At 41.1% G+C, this 15,782-nt stretch overlaps 1 protein-coding gene across 1 annotated transcript in view; it reads left to right on the top strand.

Annotated features, from left to right (window-relative positions):
* The window catches only part of LOC143389794 (tubby-related protein 4-like), a 74,204-nt gene that overhangs the window by 10,167 nt on the left and 48,255 nt on the right, over positions 1-15,782 (top strand). Inside the window, exon 3 of the mRNA XM_076842599.1 lies at positions 9,761-9,889. Coding sequence (XP_076698714.1) covers positions 9,761-9,889 — 129 coding nt within the window. The remainder of the gene's footprint in view (positions 1-9,760; positions 9,890-15,782) is intronic.

Genomic DNA, 15,782 nt, shown 5'->3' with positions numbered 1-15,782 from the left:
CTACTTTATTGCCCGAGCCCCATGGGAACTCTCCAGAACTCCACGGAAACTCCGCAAGAACTCAACGGGAACTCCAAGAGAACTCAAAAGTAGCGGGCACCCGAGGCAGCAGGAGCCGCCCCACTGCTGGACAGCAGAGGTCCTCATACACAACTGAATACACAGCTTGCCCCAATCCAGCATCATCCAGTTACAGCAATTAGTCACTATCCCAATAATTATACACAGCTTAACTTAATCACCATCATCCCAATGGCTCCCTGGCGTCACCTCCCAACCACTCCTTCTGGCCAAATGCCGGGCACCATCTTGACTTGGTTGTGGCTCTCAACAGAGAAATCCTTAACACTTTCCACAAGGAAGTCTGTAACACAGTATTTGTGAATGGCATTGTTAGTAAAGCAGCTGTGGTCTGTTTTTACTCACTTCTGACTCCACCTTTGTGGTTTCTTTCACAACAACTCTCCAGCTCTCTCGGACACCAACTGGGCATCCTTCAATTCTGACACCTGGAGTTAGCATCAGACTCCCATGCTTAAGGGCTCTGTTCAGAAGACCATCCTTACTTAGCCATAAGTATTGGGTTCCCCAGATTATCCACACTTCTGTCTGATTTGGCTGTGGTTCAAGGTTCCCATATCTCCAACCATGTTTAATAATAGTTTTCCAGAATAGCTCTTAGAACTCAAGAAGGCACTTGAATTACTTGGTATTACAAGCATATTTTAAAAGACCCAGCTCTGGAACAGCCAAATAGTAGAGATGCATAGGGCAAGGAGTGAGGGCAAGGAGAGACTGGGACAGAGTTTCCATGCCCTCTTCTCATTGTGTTCACCAGCCTGGAAGTGCTCTGAATCCCATGGTTCAGGGGGGTTTAATGGCAGTCCCATTACTTAGGCAGATTGATTAAAGTGTTGGCCATTGGGAATTGTCTGAAATACCCTCCTCTGTCCTCCCAGAGGTCAGGGTTGTGACTGAAAGTCCCAACTCCATAGTTACAGGGTTGGTTTCTCTGGCAACCAGTCCCCCCATCCCAAAGCTATCTAGCATTCCCAGGTCACAAATCTCATTAATTTCATTAGCATACCAAAACACTTATCACTCCTGAGATTCCAGAGCTTTTAAGAGTTGTGTGCCAGGAATCAGGGACAACTGCCAAATATATATATTTGTCACAGCAGGAGGAAAAGGAAGGCAGCATAAGTGTTTCTTAGTAAGAGAATGGATAAATGAGGTAAGGACTGTGCCCTGAGGACAAGTGAGTTACAGCCTATTGTCAAGAAGCTTTTAACACAACATCTTTGTATGTGGTGCTGGAGATGTTGTGTCCGCTGAAAACTAAAAAATAAATATTAAAAAATTCTCTCTCTCTCCCCCCCCTCTCTCTCTCACTCTTTAAAAAAAAAAGAAGCTTTTAACAGCTTTCGAAAAGTTGATAATTTTTAAGCTGGATTGCTGGTGGGAACATGGAAGATTTATTAGCTCCATTGTTATTCTTTGGTGTTTATTAAATATTTCTGCAATATTTAAAATTATGAAAAATAAACATACTGAGGATACATACATATATAATAAAGATTATGTAAATTTAAAACATGAAATGCCCCCAGAAAATTATTTTTTTTTTGTCAGAGGAGGAAGGATTGAGGTCTAAGAGGAGCACACAGGGGTGTCCATAGGACCGATGACATTGTCTTATGCGGAATACTTCACAGTGACTTTTTCTCTGAACTTTTGAGCATGTCACAAATATTGCCCAATTTTTTTAAGTTAAAATAAAAAATCTGTGGAGAGATGTGTGTCTTCTCTCTGGGCCACTCTTAAGAAGAGATTAGAGTAATAGTAAGTCCTCCTCCTAAGAAATTTGTGAAGATAAAATACTGTGATTAAAATAATGTGAAAATTAATTTTCATTTCATTGCTGAAAGATATATAAGGCTTCTGGCAAACAAGATAATTATTTTTAGAAGTATGAGGAGATAAAAGTAAAATATATTAATCGGAGGAAAAATCAGAAAATATAGAAAAGTTTGAATAAAATAATTTATAATCCACCACCACTGACAATTTAGTTATTTTTAAGCATGATTGTTTTCTTTTCTCAGAACTAAAACCTATTATTAGTTATTTTCCAGGACACTTTTGTATTGTAGAGGTAGACAAAAAGAATAGTCCTGATGTTCTGCAGGGGTTCTTGCAGTGGGACAACTTTTTATGCATATCTCCTTCCTAGCAGCACCTGTTCGGTGCTTCAGGAGTATAATTGGCTGAGTGATTGACAGCTACAGGACAGTGTGGTTGATGAGTACCCAGGAAGAGGAGAAAGAAGACAAGGGCTCTGGCTTGGCCCTTAACTCAGCCTGGAATCTGCTATGTGACCTTAGGCAGGTGTCTCACCTCATTAACCTGTCTTCATTTGTGAGACAGACTGCTTGGTAAATAGTGTCTTATTTTAATTCCAGTTTACTGGTAACTACTGTATACACAGAAATGTTTCTTAGAGAAAGAGTAAGAAGTGATTCTGGGGGGGAAATGATAATTCATAAATGGAAGGCACTTTATACCCTCAATTATTAGTGTGTGTGATTCAGCATTTTGTAAGTAAATTTTGACTCAGTAGATAAGTTGAGATTGAGTGGAAAAGGATAGAAGTTAGAGTTATAGGGGGTGTTATTTCACTAGATTTTGAGGCAAATCAATGGTTATATATGGTGAAGAGATGAAAGTGTGGACTGTTGGGTTTCCTAAAGACTAGTTAGAATGCAGTTATTTCAACACGTTTTATGTATTACAGAAATGATAGACTCTTGCTCGCACATGGTGGATGAGAGGCTAGGAATGGTAGTTTAACATTAATCTCAGGAGACTTGGTGGAATTCTTTTTTCCCTAATTCCCACCTGCCTGGTTATACAAACTCTATCTAATAAGGTATATTGTTTTCCAACAAGATTTAGAAGTATCCGGAAGGAATGTGTAGCTGTGAGTTTCCTGGGAAGTGTCTTAAAGAAGCTGAAACTAGAAAGCTATCCCCGCCCCCTCCCCAAACATATTAGGCTCAGAGCCCTTTTAGAGGCACTTGGTCTCTGAATTCTTTTATTGTCTCTGGATGATTTCAGTTGTGGCATTCTTATCAACAAATTGAATTAAATGAACAAATGGATCAGGACTGGATTTAAGTGAGAGAAAAACATTGGGTTACCTGGAAATAAAATCTAGAGCTTTTTCTCAAATGTAGTAGAAATGTCTATGATTGAATAAAATAGACAACCCAATTTAAAATGGGCAAATAATCTGAATAAATGTTTCGCCAAAAAAATAAATAAATAAAATCTAAACAACGAACAAGCACCTAAAAGGATTCCCAACATCATTAATCAACTGAGAAATGTAAATCACACTACTTCACATCTTCTAGGGTGACTATAATTTAAAAAGACAGGTAATAGCCATTATTTGAGAGAATGTGGAAAAATTGGAATCGTCATTCATAGTAGGTCAGGATGTAAATCTATACAACTACTTTGGAAAACAGTCTGGCAGTTCCTCAAAAAGTTAAACATAGAATTATCATTTGACACAATAAAGAAAAATGAAAATATATGTTCATATAAAAAACTTGGATGCAAATGTTCATAGCAGCTTTATTCCTAATAGCCGAATTGTGGCCTTTTTGCTGGAGTCCTAGGTCAGAGATATGCCCCAACAATCAAGTTCCCTGACCCCAAAATCAAATGGAAAAGTAATGGCTAAAAGCAAGAGAAGAACTTTAATTAGTATAGCTGTACTGGGGAAACAAGGACACCAGTGATTCCAGCCCTGTCTGTAGGTATACTCACATGAGCTCTCAAATTATACAGACATATGCAGGAGGCGTACGAATTCTGGCAGGCTTGGTCAGATTGTGGTCTGGTGGATCATTACCTGGTCATGGGTGTTGAGAAAGTTTCTGTTGCCTGGGGATAGTTTTAACTTGTTAGAAGATGTTTATCAATCAGATCATGGTTCTTAGAATCCCAGATGATCAGTTCAAAACAGAAGAGACAAAGGCAAAATGGAGGCAAAGATGCCACTTTCTTGTTTTTATACATTTGTAGGACCAAGTGAAGAATCAGTGTTTTTAGCAAAATTAGCTTCTCAGTCCTTGTTACATGAATGACCCAAATGTTCATCAGCTGATGAGTGTAGGGTATAGCCCTACAGTGGAGAACAGTGTTTGGACTTGTAAAGGAAGTACTGATACACGCTACAACGTGAATGAACCTTTGAAACTTTATAGCAAGAGAAGGAAGCCAGTTAGAAAAGACCACACACATCATGTGATTCCATTTATGTAAAATGTATTGAAAAAGCAAATCCATAGAAAATAAGGAAATTAGTGATTGCCTGGGGCTAGGGGAAGTGTGGGATTGAGTGGCTATGGCTAGAGTATGGGGCTTTTGCAAGGATAGTGAATATGTTCTAAAATGTACTGTGATGGTCACACAACTCTGTGAATTATATATTTTCAATGGGTAAATTATATGGTATGTAAATTTTGTCTCCATAAAGATATTACCCAAAAGAAAATCTCACTTGCACCAGTTTTAATGTCTCAAGGAAACAGGCTGCGGGGGGCGTAGTATAAAGTCGTACAGAGCCGTGGTTCACCATCCTCCAGGAGGAATTCAATTAAGGAAGGCAAGTTGACTGTCTGTTTTATGCCTGGCATACTGCTGGCCACAGAGAATGAAAGCAAAGTTAAGTGCTCATTGAAGAACATCGGGATGAGCCAATGAGGGGTAATGCAAACACCACAGTCACTGCAAAGGGAGTGTGGAAGAGCTTAAGGCTTTCCCACAGCACAGAGGGTCAGAAGGCATCCCAGGCCCGGCTGGTGTGGAGCACGTGGTGGTGGTGGTCTTCCAGGTAGCAGAAGGTGCATCTGGGAAGGAGGTTAACTGTCATTCCCTTTTTCTCATCTTAGGGGACACTGCACACAAATACTGTGGTGGTCCATTCTTTGCCCTCTGGAACTTTTAGTTCACAGACCAGTAATGCAGAGCTCTCGGTTCTTGGTTTGCTGTGTGCCTGGCACTGTTTTTAAGGACCTTTCTCATACTCCTCACAACAACTCTATGAAGGATGTGCTGCCATGATCCCCTTAGCAGACAAGGAACAGCACAGCCAGAAGGTCCCCAAGTTACCCTTGTCCATGCAACAGTCAGTCAAGTGGTGAGGCCAGGACTCACATACAGGCTTTGCAGGGATGCGTCCTAGTGGGCAGCTGTCTGTAAAACTGTTGTTCTCCATGAATGTCTTCCAGCGTCTGCTTTAGGATGCTTTGTGTTCTTTGTTAAAATGACTAGATGCATCTAAAATTAAACTGGAAGTCATTTCCTTCCTTCCTTCCTTCCTTCCTTCCTTCCTTCCTTCCTTCCAATACAACTGAAGTTATTGTTGTTTCACTTAATAAATTACAGGATAGGAAGAAGTGAGTGATGATGATCACAGGGATCTCTTATTTTGAGCTGTTTGTACTTAGTGTTCATTCAGATTGCATTCTTATAGCCTGAGGGAAGTCTTCCGGAACACTGGTGATGCTGATTGTTCACTGAGGTAGTTTTCTGGGTAAATATGTCTGTCGACATCATTTGGAAAGTTCCCACCCAGAAGACAAATGCCCTTGGTGTGAGCTAAGTGACAGTTGTTTTGCTGTCCTAAACGTAGTTCTGGGTATGGGAAGTGAGGTGACTTGTCTAGGGCCTTAGATTACAGGCCAAGTGGACTCTCAGCAGTTTTGCCATCTTTTTCTTGTAGACTCTCTACCTTAATACCTCTTAATAAACTATAAAATTGAAGCATATGTGATATTGGAGAAGATAACAAGCTTTTATTCTTCTTAATATCTTTTAGTTGTAGTTGGATGCAATATTTTTATTTTATTTCTATGTGGTGCTGAGGATCAAACCCAGTGCCTCATGTATGCTAGGTGAGCACTCTTCTACTGAGCCATGATCCCAGCCCTAAGCTTATATTTTTTGAATAATCAAAGTCAGAGGTCAAAACGTAGCTCATCCTGTATCTTTTTAATAGAAGAGCACACCTGAGCTAGCACCCTCAACATGGAATTTCTTTGGTGCCCAGACTAAGAGAGTCCCAGGGGAAGAAAAGCTGTGCCTTAGGGTACCTGGCAGACTCACAATACCCTGCCACACAATCTGGATGACTAAGTACCCAACTGGTCCCCTGGCTGGTGATTTCTTAGCACTTTAGTCTTATCATTGCCAAATAGGCTGGAAAGGTTTAGAGAACAGGAAATAAGATGCTGGGAAATAAGGTGGCAGCTGTGAACTGCAGACAGGAGAGGAAATAAGAATGAATACTAGTCCAAGGAAACATTCGCAATTTCACTCCATTTTTAAATGAAGAATCATGGGAAAGACTTTGTCCCTAGTTGGCAGGGAAGTTAACTACCTTACCTACCCAGTTATATGCATTAGAACTCAGAGTAGTGTGTGGGGTGGGACCATATTTCCATTTACTGCAGCATCTCAACTGATTAAGAACTACCAAAGGATGAAATTGCATCTGTGAACATTTCATTTATCCAGCAACAGCAATAGTGTTGTCATAAGACCAAGAAATTTTTAATGTTAGAAATAATTTTAAAATATTTTTTCCTCTCTTCTTCTATGTTTATGTAATGCTGTGACATTGTGCAGGCCATTTTCATGAAGAAGGTCTTTGCTGTTGATGTTAACTATGCAGCTGAACTGGTAGTGAATAATAAATGCAAAAAGGCTAAAATACATTGTGTCTAACCTCTGTCCTCTGAAATATGACACTTTGTCTAGAATCACTTTTTGCAGATAATCTCATAGCAGACAAATGTTCACTCTGTTAACCTAAAGATATAACTTAAAAACTGATCAGTTATGAATATTGTGTTCTTGTTTGTCAAATTCTATTCTGTGATCACCATTCTGAAGTGTGTAATGATGTAGACATCAGTGATTAATGTCTGTCTGTTGAGACCAGATTGTAGCTATGTGCATATTTATGGATTCCCTTAAATATGGGAATCTTAATTTATTGTTCCTCTCTCCGCCTATTGATACCTGCTCTTGGGTATGTTCACAACTCCTTAATGGCACACATAGCACTATATTATGTCTGTGTAGTAAACTGAGCTCCAACAGGGCCAGAGATGTCCTAGTCTCTCTTTTTAGCCCCTAACAGTGTCTGGCTCATGTTAGGCAGACAGTCAGTATTTGCTGTTGTTAAAAGCCTTTGGGAACTTAAAATTATCTACTTGAAATAGTTTTTAATATCTACTTGAAATAGTTTTTATAGCTCAAAGATATGATTTAACATGGATCAAACTTCTAATTCTATGTTATTGTTTGGCAAAATATGCTCAAAATTACTGTGTCAGTATTTGAAGACAGGCCCACCTGTCCCTTTCCTCAACAGCAGATCTATCCACAAGCTGATGTTACTGGATCGTGTCAGCACTGTATCTGCAGAGCTTGGCCAGAGCAAGGAAGGGGCTCTCTACCCAGGGATGCAACCAGGTGCAGCTTCCTGGAGAGTTCTAGATGTCTCATCCTTGCAAGTTGACTAGCGTGATGAGTCATCGACAGGTTTCCAAGGATCACAACCTCACGCTTCCTTTGATTATTGCAGGGTTTTTAAAAAGCTATAGTACTATTTTCCTCTTGGAAGTTTTGAGGATTTTGTTGTGCATCTTATAAATGTTGATACCATCAAGTATGACAGACCAAGGCTAGCTCAAGGGGAATTAAATCAGACCATTCTTAGGGTCCTATCCTAGCTCTGGTGCCCTGGAAGCATGTTGAAAGACCTAAAATCAGATGTGTAGGTTGTATAATTTTGAAGAGTTATGGGTTTGTGCACTAGTCTGAAAGCAGGAAGTGTGCTTTGGACAGATGGGTGTGAGTGGGACAGGAGGCATTGTAGAAGTCCTGGACCATCAGTTCATGGGCTCATTTTGTATTTTAGAATTCAAATTAGAAATTGGAAACCCTTTATGCCTGTTTCACGTGTTTACAATAGTTACAATGAGTTTATTAGGCACAGAATATTGGGAGTAGACAGGGCTCACATGCTGATAAATAATAGTGCCCTTGCTGACCCATGATAGTCCTCCCGTGTTGATGTGTTACCCATGTATGTAGATATTCTTCGCCTCCTTTAACTCGCTGAGGGCAACGGGGGTGGTTTATATCCTCCAATTCAATATTAGCCACATAGCATGAGAGTTATAATTTTTAAAAAATGTGGGGGGGGATCAGGGATTGAACCTGGGGCATTTAATTTCTAAGCCACAATCCCCATCCCTTTTTATTTTTAAAAATTTGAAACAGGGACTCACTAAGTTGTGGAGGCTAGCTTCCAGCTTGTGATCCTCCGGTCTTAGCCTCCCAAGTTAATGGGATTATAGGTTTGTGCCACCATGCCTAGCAGCATGAGAATTATAAATTCATGTGGAATATCTGACTGAACCAGTTCATTAGGTCATCAGGATAGGCTAGCTGGGGTCAGCCTCAGGAGCACTTCACCACAGTGAACTTAAGGTATTGGTTTTGTGGCACATGGTCCACAGGACCAGTCCAGGCACCCCGCTCCCTTATAGATTTTTACTGGTCCTTCTGTGGGCTGATCTCAGACGCTTCAGGCATTTACTCAGTGTCATAAACCACTGACAGACTTTCTACCTTTTTAGATAAGAAGGAGATACTTGCTAAGAAAGTTATACTTGAGAAAGATGAAAGTGATTTGTCTAGACTCAGAATTTTCTAAATTTAAGAATTTAGTTCTTACACTCATGAAATTTGAAACTTCTAACTTGGTTTGTTTGTTTTTGTTTTATACTCTGGGGATTGAATTTAGGGGAACCCTACCACTGAGCTACATCCCATCCCCTTTTTTAAGGGGGGAGAGAGAGAGAGAAATTTTAAATATTTATTTTTTGGTTTTCGGTGGACACAACATCTTTATTTTACTTGTATGTGGTGCTGAAGATTGAACCGAGCGCCCCGCGTATGCCAGGCCAGCACACTACTGCTTGAGCCACATCCCCAGCCCCATCCCATCCCTTTTTGTTTTGAGACAAAATTTTACTAAGTTGCTCAGGCTGGACTCAGACTTGCCATCCTCCTATCTCAGCCTCCTGAGCCACTGGGATTACAGGCATACACCACACACTTGGCTTTCATATTTCCTTTGTGATAAATTCTAAAACAAATTAGATTTTTCAGCCGTACCTTTTCTGAATTTGTTGATGCCAAATTCTTCAGATATAAGATAGTTCCTTGAAAAAGGTGCCAGAAAATTTCACTTCTGGTGGAAAATGAAGCTAAATTAAGACTTACCCTTTCTTTTTTCTGTACTAAATAAATAACACTTGATTCAAAAACAATGAATCTTGTAAAAATCATTTCCCACAATACAGGACCAGCAGGTGAGGGACCCTTGCACACCTGGGAGAGGCAGGTGCAGGGTGCCGGTGGGTCCTGTCTTCACAGTGGTGGGCATGTGCAGGCAGCATTTGGATGTTTGTCCAGGTGACTGCTGTTTACCAGGATATGTGTCAAGTGTGCCTGGAGCCACATGAGACTGCCCTGTGTGGTTCCACCCATGTTGTCCCCCAGCCTTTTCCTGTGACCCTGCACTGTTTAGTTCTGGCGTTTCAAGGCCTCATCACTGTGGCCCTGGCGGGTTTCTCCTGTGGTAACTCTCTTCTTGGTGGTCTCCTAGGTTGTGCTGGTGAGGTGGAATGAGCCGTACCAGAAGCTGGCCACATGCAATGCAGACGGGGGAATATTCGTGTGGATTCAGTACGAAGGCAGGTGGTCTGTGGAACTGGTCAATGACCGCAGGGCTCAGGTGAGTGGGCGGCAGGCCTCCTCCCAGGAGGATGACGCCCAGCGACTCCTGGCCAGGGCTATAGCACAGAGGCAACAACACTGCGTGGCGCCCAGCTCCTCCCTGAGCAGGCGGAGGAGAAACGACAGAAGCAGAGCTGCGCCCTCTGTCTCTTGTCCCTTGAGTGAACAGAAGCAGAGCTGTGCCCTCTGTCCCTTGTCCCTTGAGTGAACAGAAGCAGAGCTGTGCCCTCTGTCCCTTGAGTGCGCTGCTGCTTATCAGCTGCTGCGAGCCTTCCCCGTTGCTCAGGGCTGTGACTATGCATTAACTTTGGGTCCTCGGAAGTGTGCCTGGCAGGTTTCTTTTCCTCCCTTTAGAAGGTGTTTTCCCTGCGCTGCCATCTCCACAAGACTGTTCCTCACAACCTACTCCCTAAGCCATGAGTTTGTGACACTCCTCTATGGGGTTTCAGTTAGTGTGGCCACCTGTTGTCGTCTTCTGCCCTTCCTTTCTGGTACAGTTTGTCTCCACTCTGAGGAAGAGAGCTGCTCCAGGGATGCCCCACTGAGCCATGCTGTTGCTGAGTACCTGGTGGGTGGCTGCTGGGCCCTTCTCCTGTGTTTGAGGACACATGTCATGGAGATTGACAGCACATTGATTGGAGAGCCTGGCTCCTCTGGGGATGTTTGTTGACATGGGGCTTCCTGTACTGTTTTAACTCTTCCAGAATGAGTTCTCGTGAGCCTTGCTCTACATTTCTAAGGGACAGGATTCCCTCTCCTGCCTGTTCCTTAAATAACCTATGAGCTTCCATCTGAAAGATATAGCCCAGTCAGGTGGCATAAAATTGCAAGAAAGGAAGATTTATTGTCAGTGAGAATTAGCAGGCTAAGGATCATAAGATGCCATCACAGAAGACAAACTTCCCTTTGCCTGAAGACAACATTCTTCTTGTGTGAGTTCTTTGTTAGTAAGGGTAAATGTAACAATATTGACTGACTCTAATAAAGCCTTATCAGCTTCCCACCTGCCTTCTTGGATTGACAAGAGAAGAGGTAGCACCAGCCCTGTGACTACTAACCAGTCTTCCTGAAGGAGAGGTACAAATGTGGGAAATCTCCTGACCCAGAGGCACTCAAGTCACTCTGAGGGTGCGTGTTGTAGTCAAGAGCATTAGCTCTGGAGTCAGCAGAGGCAGGAAATCCCACTGTTGACCTCTGAGTGGGAAGTATTTAACATCTCTGTGCCTCAGTTTCCTCACCTGTGACAGAGCAGAGGATCCCTGAAGACTAAATAAGACTCTACATGAAAAGCACAGTGTATGGCGGCTGTACCTGCACACTAAGGCAGTGCTTGCACTGATTGTCAGTACTACTTCCTCACAGCCCCGTAGCATAGAACTCACCTGCCCTGAGACAGTAGCCAGGCATCATCTCCAAAGACAAATTGCAGGCCTGGAGTGGGTAGCTTTTCATGGATTCCTATGAAGTGGACAGTTCTCTGAGGTTGCCCACAGAGTCTCTAACCAAAGTAGAGGACGCTTTTCTAAGACCACATGATGGGGTGAGATGTGTCTTCAGATTTAGGATGACAAGAGCACTTTAAGTGCTTAAGCACTTTAGTGCTTAAAGTCATTCCTTAGGGGAAGAAGGGCAAAGGACACTAGGTCACATGCCAACCAAGTGCTTGACTTTTTAACGTGTTATTTCCCTTCATCTCCATAGGAACCTTATTCTGAAAATGTTCTTATTCTCAGTTAATAGAAAAGTCCAGATTAGCCAGGTTCAGTAGCTTGCCCACAGAGGCTCGTGGGTGGCGATGTGAGGACTCAGGCCTTGGTGTGAGTCCAGGGCACTTCACTGCATGGCTTGTTCCCAGACAAGCGCAGTTTTCTCTTGGCAGAAATGCATATGTCACAGTGTATCCCCAAATGGTCAGACTTTATTACTGTTTGAGAAACCCACCCCACCAGCCAAGCAGCGCCACCACCACGTGGTTTTCTCCTGGCAGAAGCCTCTCTTGGTTGGGGATCTCATCATCTCCATATAGCAGCTGCATCATCACCACCACCTGTCACGTCCCTCTCTGTTTCTTTCCATGGAGAGTGTGGAGCAGACAGTCATGTCAGAAATAGGAAAGGTAGGATGAGTTCAGCTCTGGAGGCCCATGAGCTGTGAGCAGCTGGCAGCATCCAAAACCTCCAAATGCCTTTGCTGCCAGGTTCCTCTGGAGTCACCACTGTATCTTGTGACTTGATTCCGATTTCATGAAATTTTGCTGTTTGAAACTTTGTTTCTTCAAAACATTGAGCAGTTTTCACCACTAAACACTGGCATGTTTTGGGAAGGACTGGTTGCTTTTATTTGCTCTGAGTCAGATCTTTTCTGAATTTAAAAAAACACTGCACATGGGTTCCAGTGGGTCACTGGTGGGGGCACTGGTGGCTCTGCATGCTTGGAAAAGCGTCTAGTGAAAGGAAAAGTTCTGCAGCTTGGAGGATGAGCGTTCTTGAAGCCGGCTTAGAGAAGAGTGCCACTTTTCTTCTTTTAGAAGAAATAACAGGTGATCCTCGATACAGAGAGTGTCTCTCACTGTCATGGAGTAAGTAAGCAAAAAGTTGGCTGAAGCTAAATGATGGCCTTAACAATTTCTTTTTCAGGCATTGATTATAAGTCCTGTATTTCAAAAAGGGTCTGCAACAGTGCACACATTATTGTACCATATTAGTCATTGAAGAAGACGGTTGTGCCAGGCACATGCACTGAGATAGTCTCTTGAGAAGCTGCCTCAGGCAGCTATTGGTTGGGTTGCTGCTCAGCTTCAGTTATTCCTCGTCTGAGTACTATCTTTAATAAAGTAAAGGCATTGTAACCCTGTGCAATTGAAAAGCAACCAGAAGAAGGGAAGTTTTCTTCTATTTTCTCTCCGGCATTCAGTATTTGACTTCACATTATTTTTGGTTTTCACTATTTTGTTTTTCTAGGTGTGATATATTCTAGTTGCTCCATGCTGCCTAATAAACCCAGTTAATTCATGTGAACATCCTGCATCACCTTATGTGAGATTGCCAATGTTTTTTTGTTTTTTTTTAAATAAGATCCCCAAAGTGCAGGAAACCAAAAATAAACAAGTAGAACTATATCAAAGTGAAAAGCTTCTACACAACAAAAGAAACAATCAATATAATATACTCTGCAGAATGGAAGAAAATATTTGCAAACTGTAAATCTGGCAGTGGGTTAATATATGAGTTATAATAAGGATCTCAAATAACTCAAAAGAAAATTTCCAGATAATTCAATTAAAAACTGGACAATAGACCTAAGTAGAGACATCTCAAAAGAAAAGCTACAAATGGCCAGTAGGTATATGAAAAAAAAATGCTCAACATCACTAATCATCAGAAAAACAGTGAGCTGCCACCTCAAGTTAGAATGGCTGTGATTAAAAAGACAGACAGTAAGCATTAGGGGAGGGAGGTGTAAATTCCCACTGTTGGTGGAATGTAAATTAGTGCAGCCAATATGAAAGGGTTTGGAAGTTCCTCAAAAATTAAAAATGAGTAATTATATGGGTAAGGATTCACACACACACACACACACACACACACACACACACACACACACAATACAACAACCGAAAAAGGATGAAATTTTGTCATTTGCAACAACACAGGTGGAACCAGAGAGCGTCATGTTAAGTGAAATAAGTCAGATACAGAAAGGCAAATGCTGCACCATCTCACTCATATGCAGAATCTACAAAATGTTGGTCTCATAGAAGGTGAAATAGAATGATCATTACCAGAGGCTGGGGACAGTGGTTGAGAGGGTGAGATGAGGAGAGGTTGGTCAGTGGGTATTAAGTTAGTGTTAGGTAAGAACAAGAAGTTCTGGTGTATTGTTGCACAGTAGGGTAATTATCAGTAATGAGTGTCCTAGGTATTTCAAAACAGCTATAAGAAAGGATTTTCATTTTTTTTCACTACAAAGAAACAATGATTGTTGAAAAAGATGGGTTGCTATAATATCCCTGAGAAGCTTCATTTTCCTGGCCTTGCCTTAGCTCTCTATTAAGATGTTTTTCCTCTTAGTACATAGTTAAAATGCTGGTAAGTAATAGCATTATCTTTGCAAAATGAAAGAACTTTTAAATTTTATTGCAGAATATAATGTGTGAAACAATTTTTGTTTTAAATTAAGAAAAACTAGGTAGTTCAGGTGTTTGGGATATAACTTAAAGGAACCCAAGGTTCTAGATTTAACTGAAGAAATGGTTTTTTTTTGTTTGTTTGTCTTTTTTTTAAGGACTCTCAGAGCAATTATTCAAGAGCTACTTAACAAATCTGCCATTGTCATGATAAGAGATATTGCTGGTCACTTATTATAAACCTTTAGCCCCTTTTGCAATTAGTTCATATATTTTTCTTATTTCTTAAAATATGATTCATCTAGTAATGTCACATTGTTTAAAAAATATTGTTTATTTATTTGTAGTTGGACATAATACCTTTATTTTATTTTTATGTGGTGCTGAGGATTGACTCTAGGGCCTTGCAATGTGCTAGGCGAGCGCTCTACCACTAAGCCACAACCCCAGCCCCATAATGTCACATTTTAAAGAGACTTGAATAGTTCCAAGTATAAGCAACAGTGACGATCACAGAGTAATTCTTGTGTTAGAAAAGATTAAAAAGAAACAAAAGTTGGTACAAACTGAAAAAGTAAATTAAGAAAGTACAGTGAGGCAAGCCTGTAATCCTAGTGATTTGGGAAGCTGAAGCAGGAAGATTGCAAGTTCAAGACCAGCCTTGGGAACTTTGTGAGATCCTGTCTTAAAAAATAAAAAGGACTGGAGTATAGCTCAGTGGTAAAGTACTCTGGATTCAATCCCTAGTACCATACAGGTGGGTGCACGCACGCATGTACTCACACAAGAGCTAAATAGAAGTACGGCACAAATTAGAATAAATACAAATGGACTAAATCAGAAAATAAAGCTTAATGGATTATATTGTTAAAAGCTGGGATCTATGTCTTTTAGAGCCACATGTAGAACTTAAGGACATGTACAAATTTAAAGTAAAAGGATGACAAAGATACATCTGGCAAATACCAAGGGAAAAAAATTAAGCTGGTGTAGTTAGTTTAATATTAGATAAAATATCTTAAAGACAGAAAATATTACTTTGTTAATAGAGACATCAGATAATGATAAACTGTAGTTTATCAAGATGTTTTTAATATATATATACTTTTAATAATACCATCAAAATAGTGAAGGACTGGTAGAACTGAAAGGAAAAATTGATCAATCCACTGACATACTCAGACGTGTGTTGGCAGCAGTGTGGAGAGCAGGTTGTGCCCTCTCTGAGTTAGTCCGTGGTGTGTAGAACAGCAATTTCCAGGCTCTTCCTGAATCTTTGTCAGTTCATTTTGAAAAGCAGCAGTTTGCCATAAACAAACTAATTGTGAGTTTTAAGTGTTAAGAAGGAATGACTCTACACCTTGTTTGTACAAGTAAACAACCACCATTTGCCTGGCACACTCATAAGGCATTAACTGATAAACTATTCATGCTAATAAGAATGAACTTATTGAATTAATCAGAAGCACATGGATATATGGGCAAATCAAACTCATATCAGAAAATCCAGGCCCACGAGCTTATGGAACACACCAGACCAGTGAATGATGCAACCCCTCAGTCAAGACTCATAAAAGGAGGCACACTGTAAGACTGGACACAGAGGCACCCTGATTCTTTCACTGGGGTCATTGGTCACAAGCCTTGCCCTGGAAAATCACCACCGTGAGGAATCTTTAGCAGAGTGTGGTTTCTCCTGCCCATGATGACCACACAAGTCCCATTCCAAGCTGACCCTCCAAATTGATACTGTGAAACTACCTCC

The sequence above is a fragment of the Callospermophilus lateralis genome, unplaced genomic scaffold (genome assembly GCF_048772815.1).
Source record: "Callospermophilus lateralis isolate mCalLat2 unplaced genomic scaffold, mCalLat2.hap1 Scaffold_65, whole genome shotgun sequence".
In the NCBI taxonomy this organism is placed as follows: Eukaryota; Metazoa; Chordata; class Mammalia; order Rodentia; family Sciuridae; genus Callospermophilus; species Callospermophilus lateralis.
Note: the sequence above shows the minus strand (reverse complement) of the source record. Positions and strands in the feature narration are given on the sequence as shown.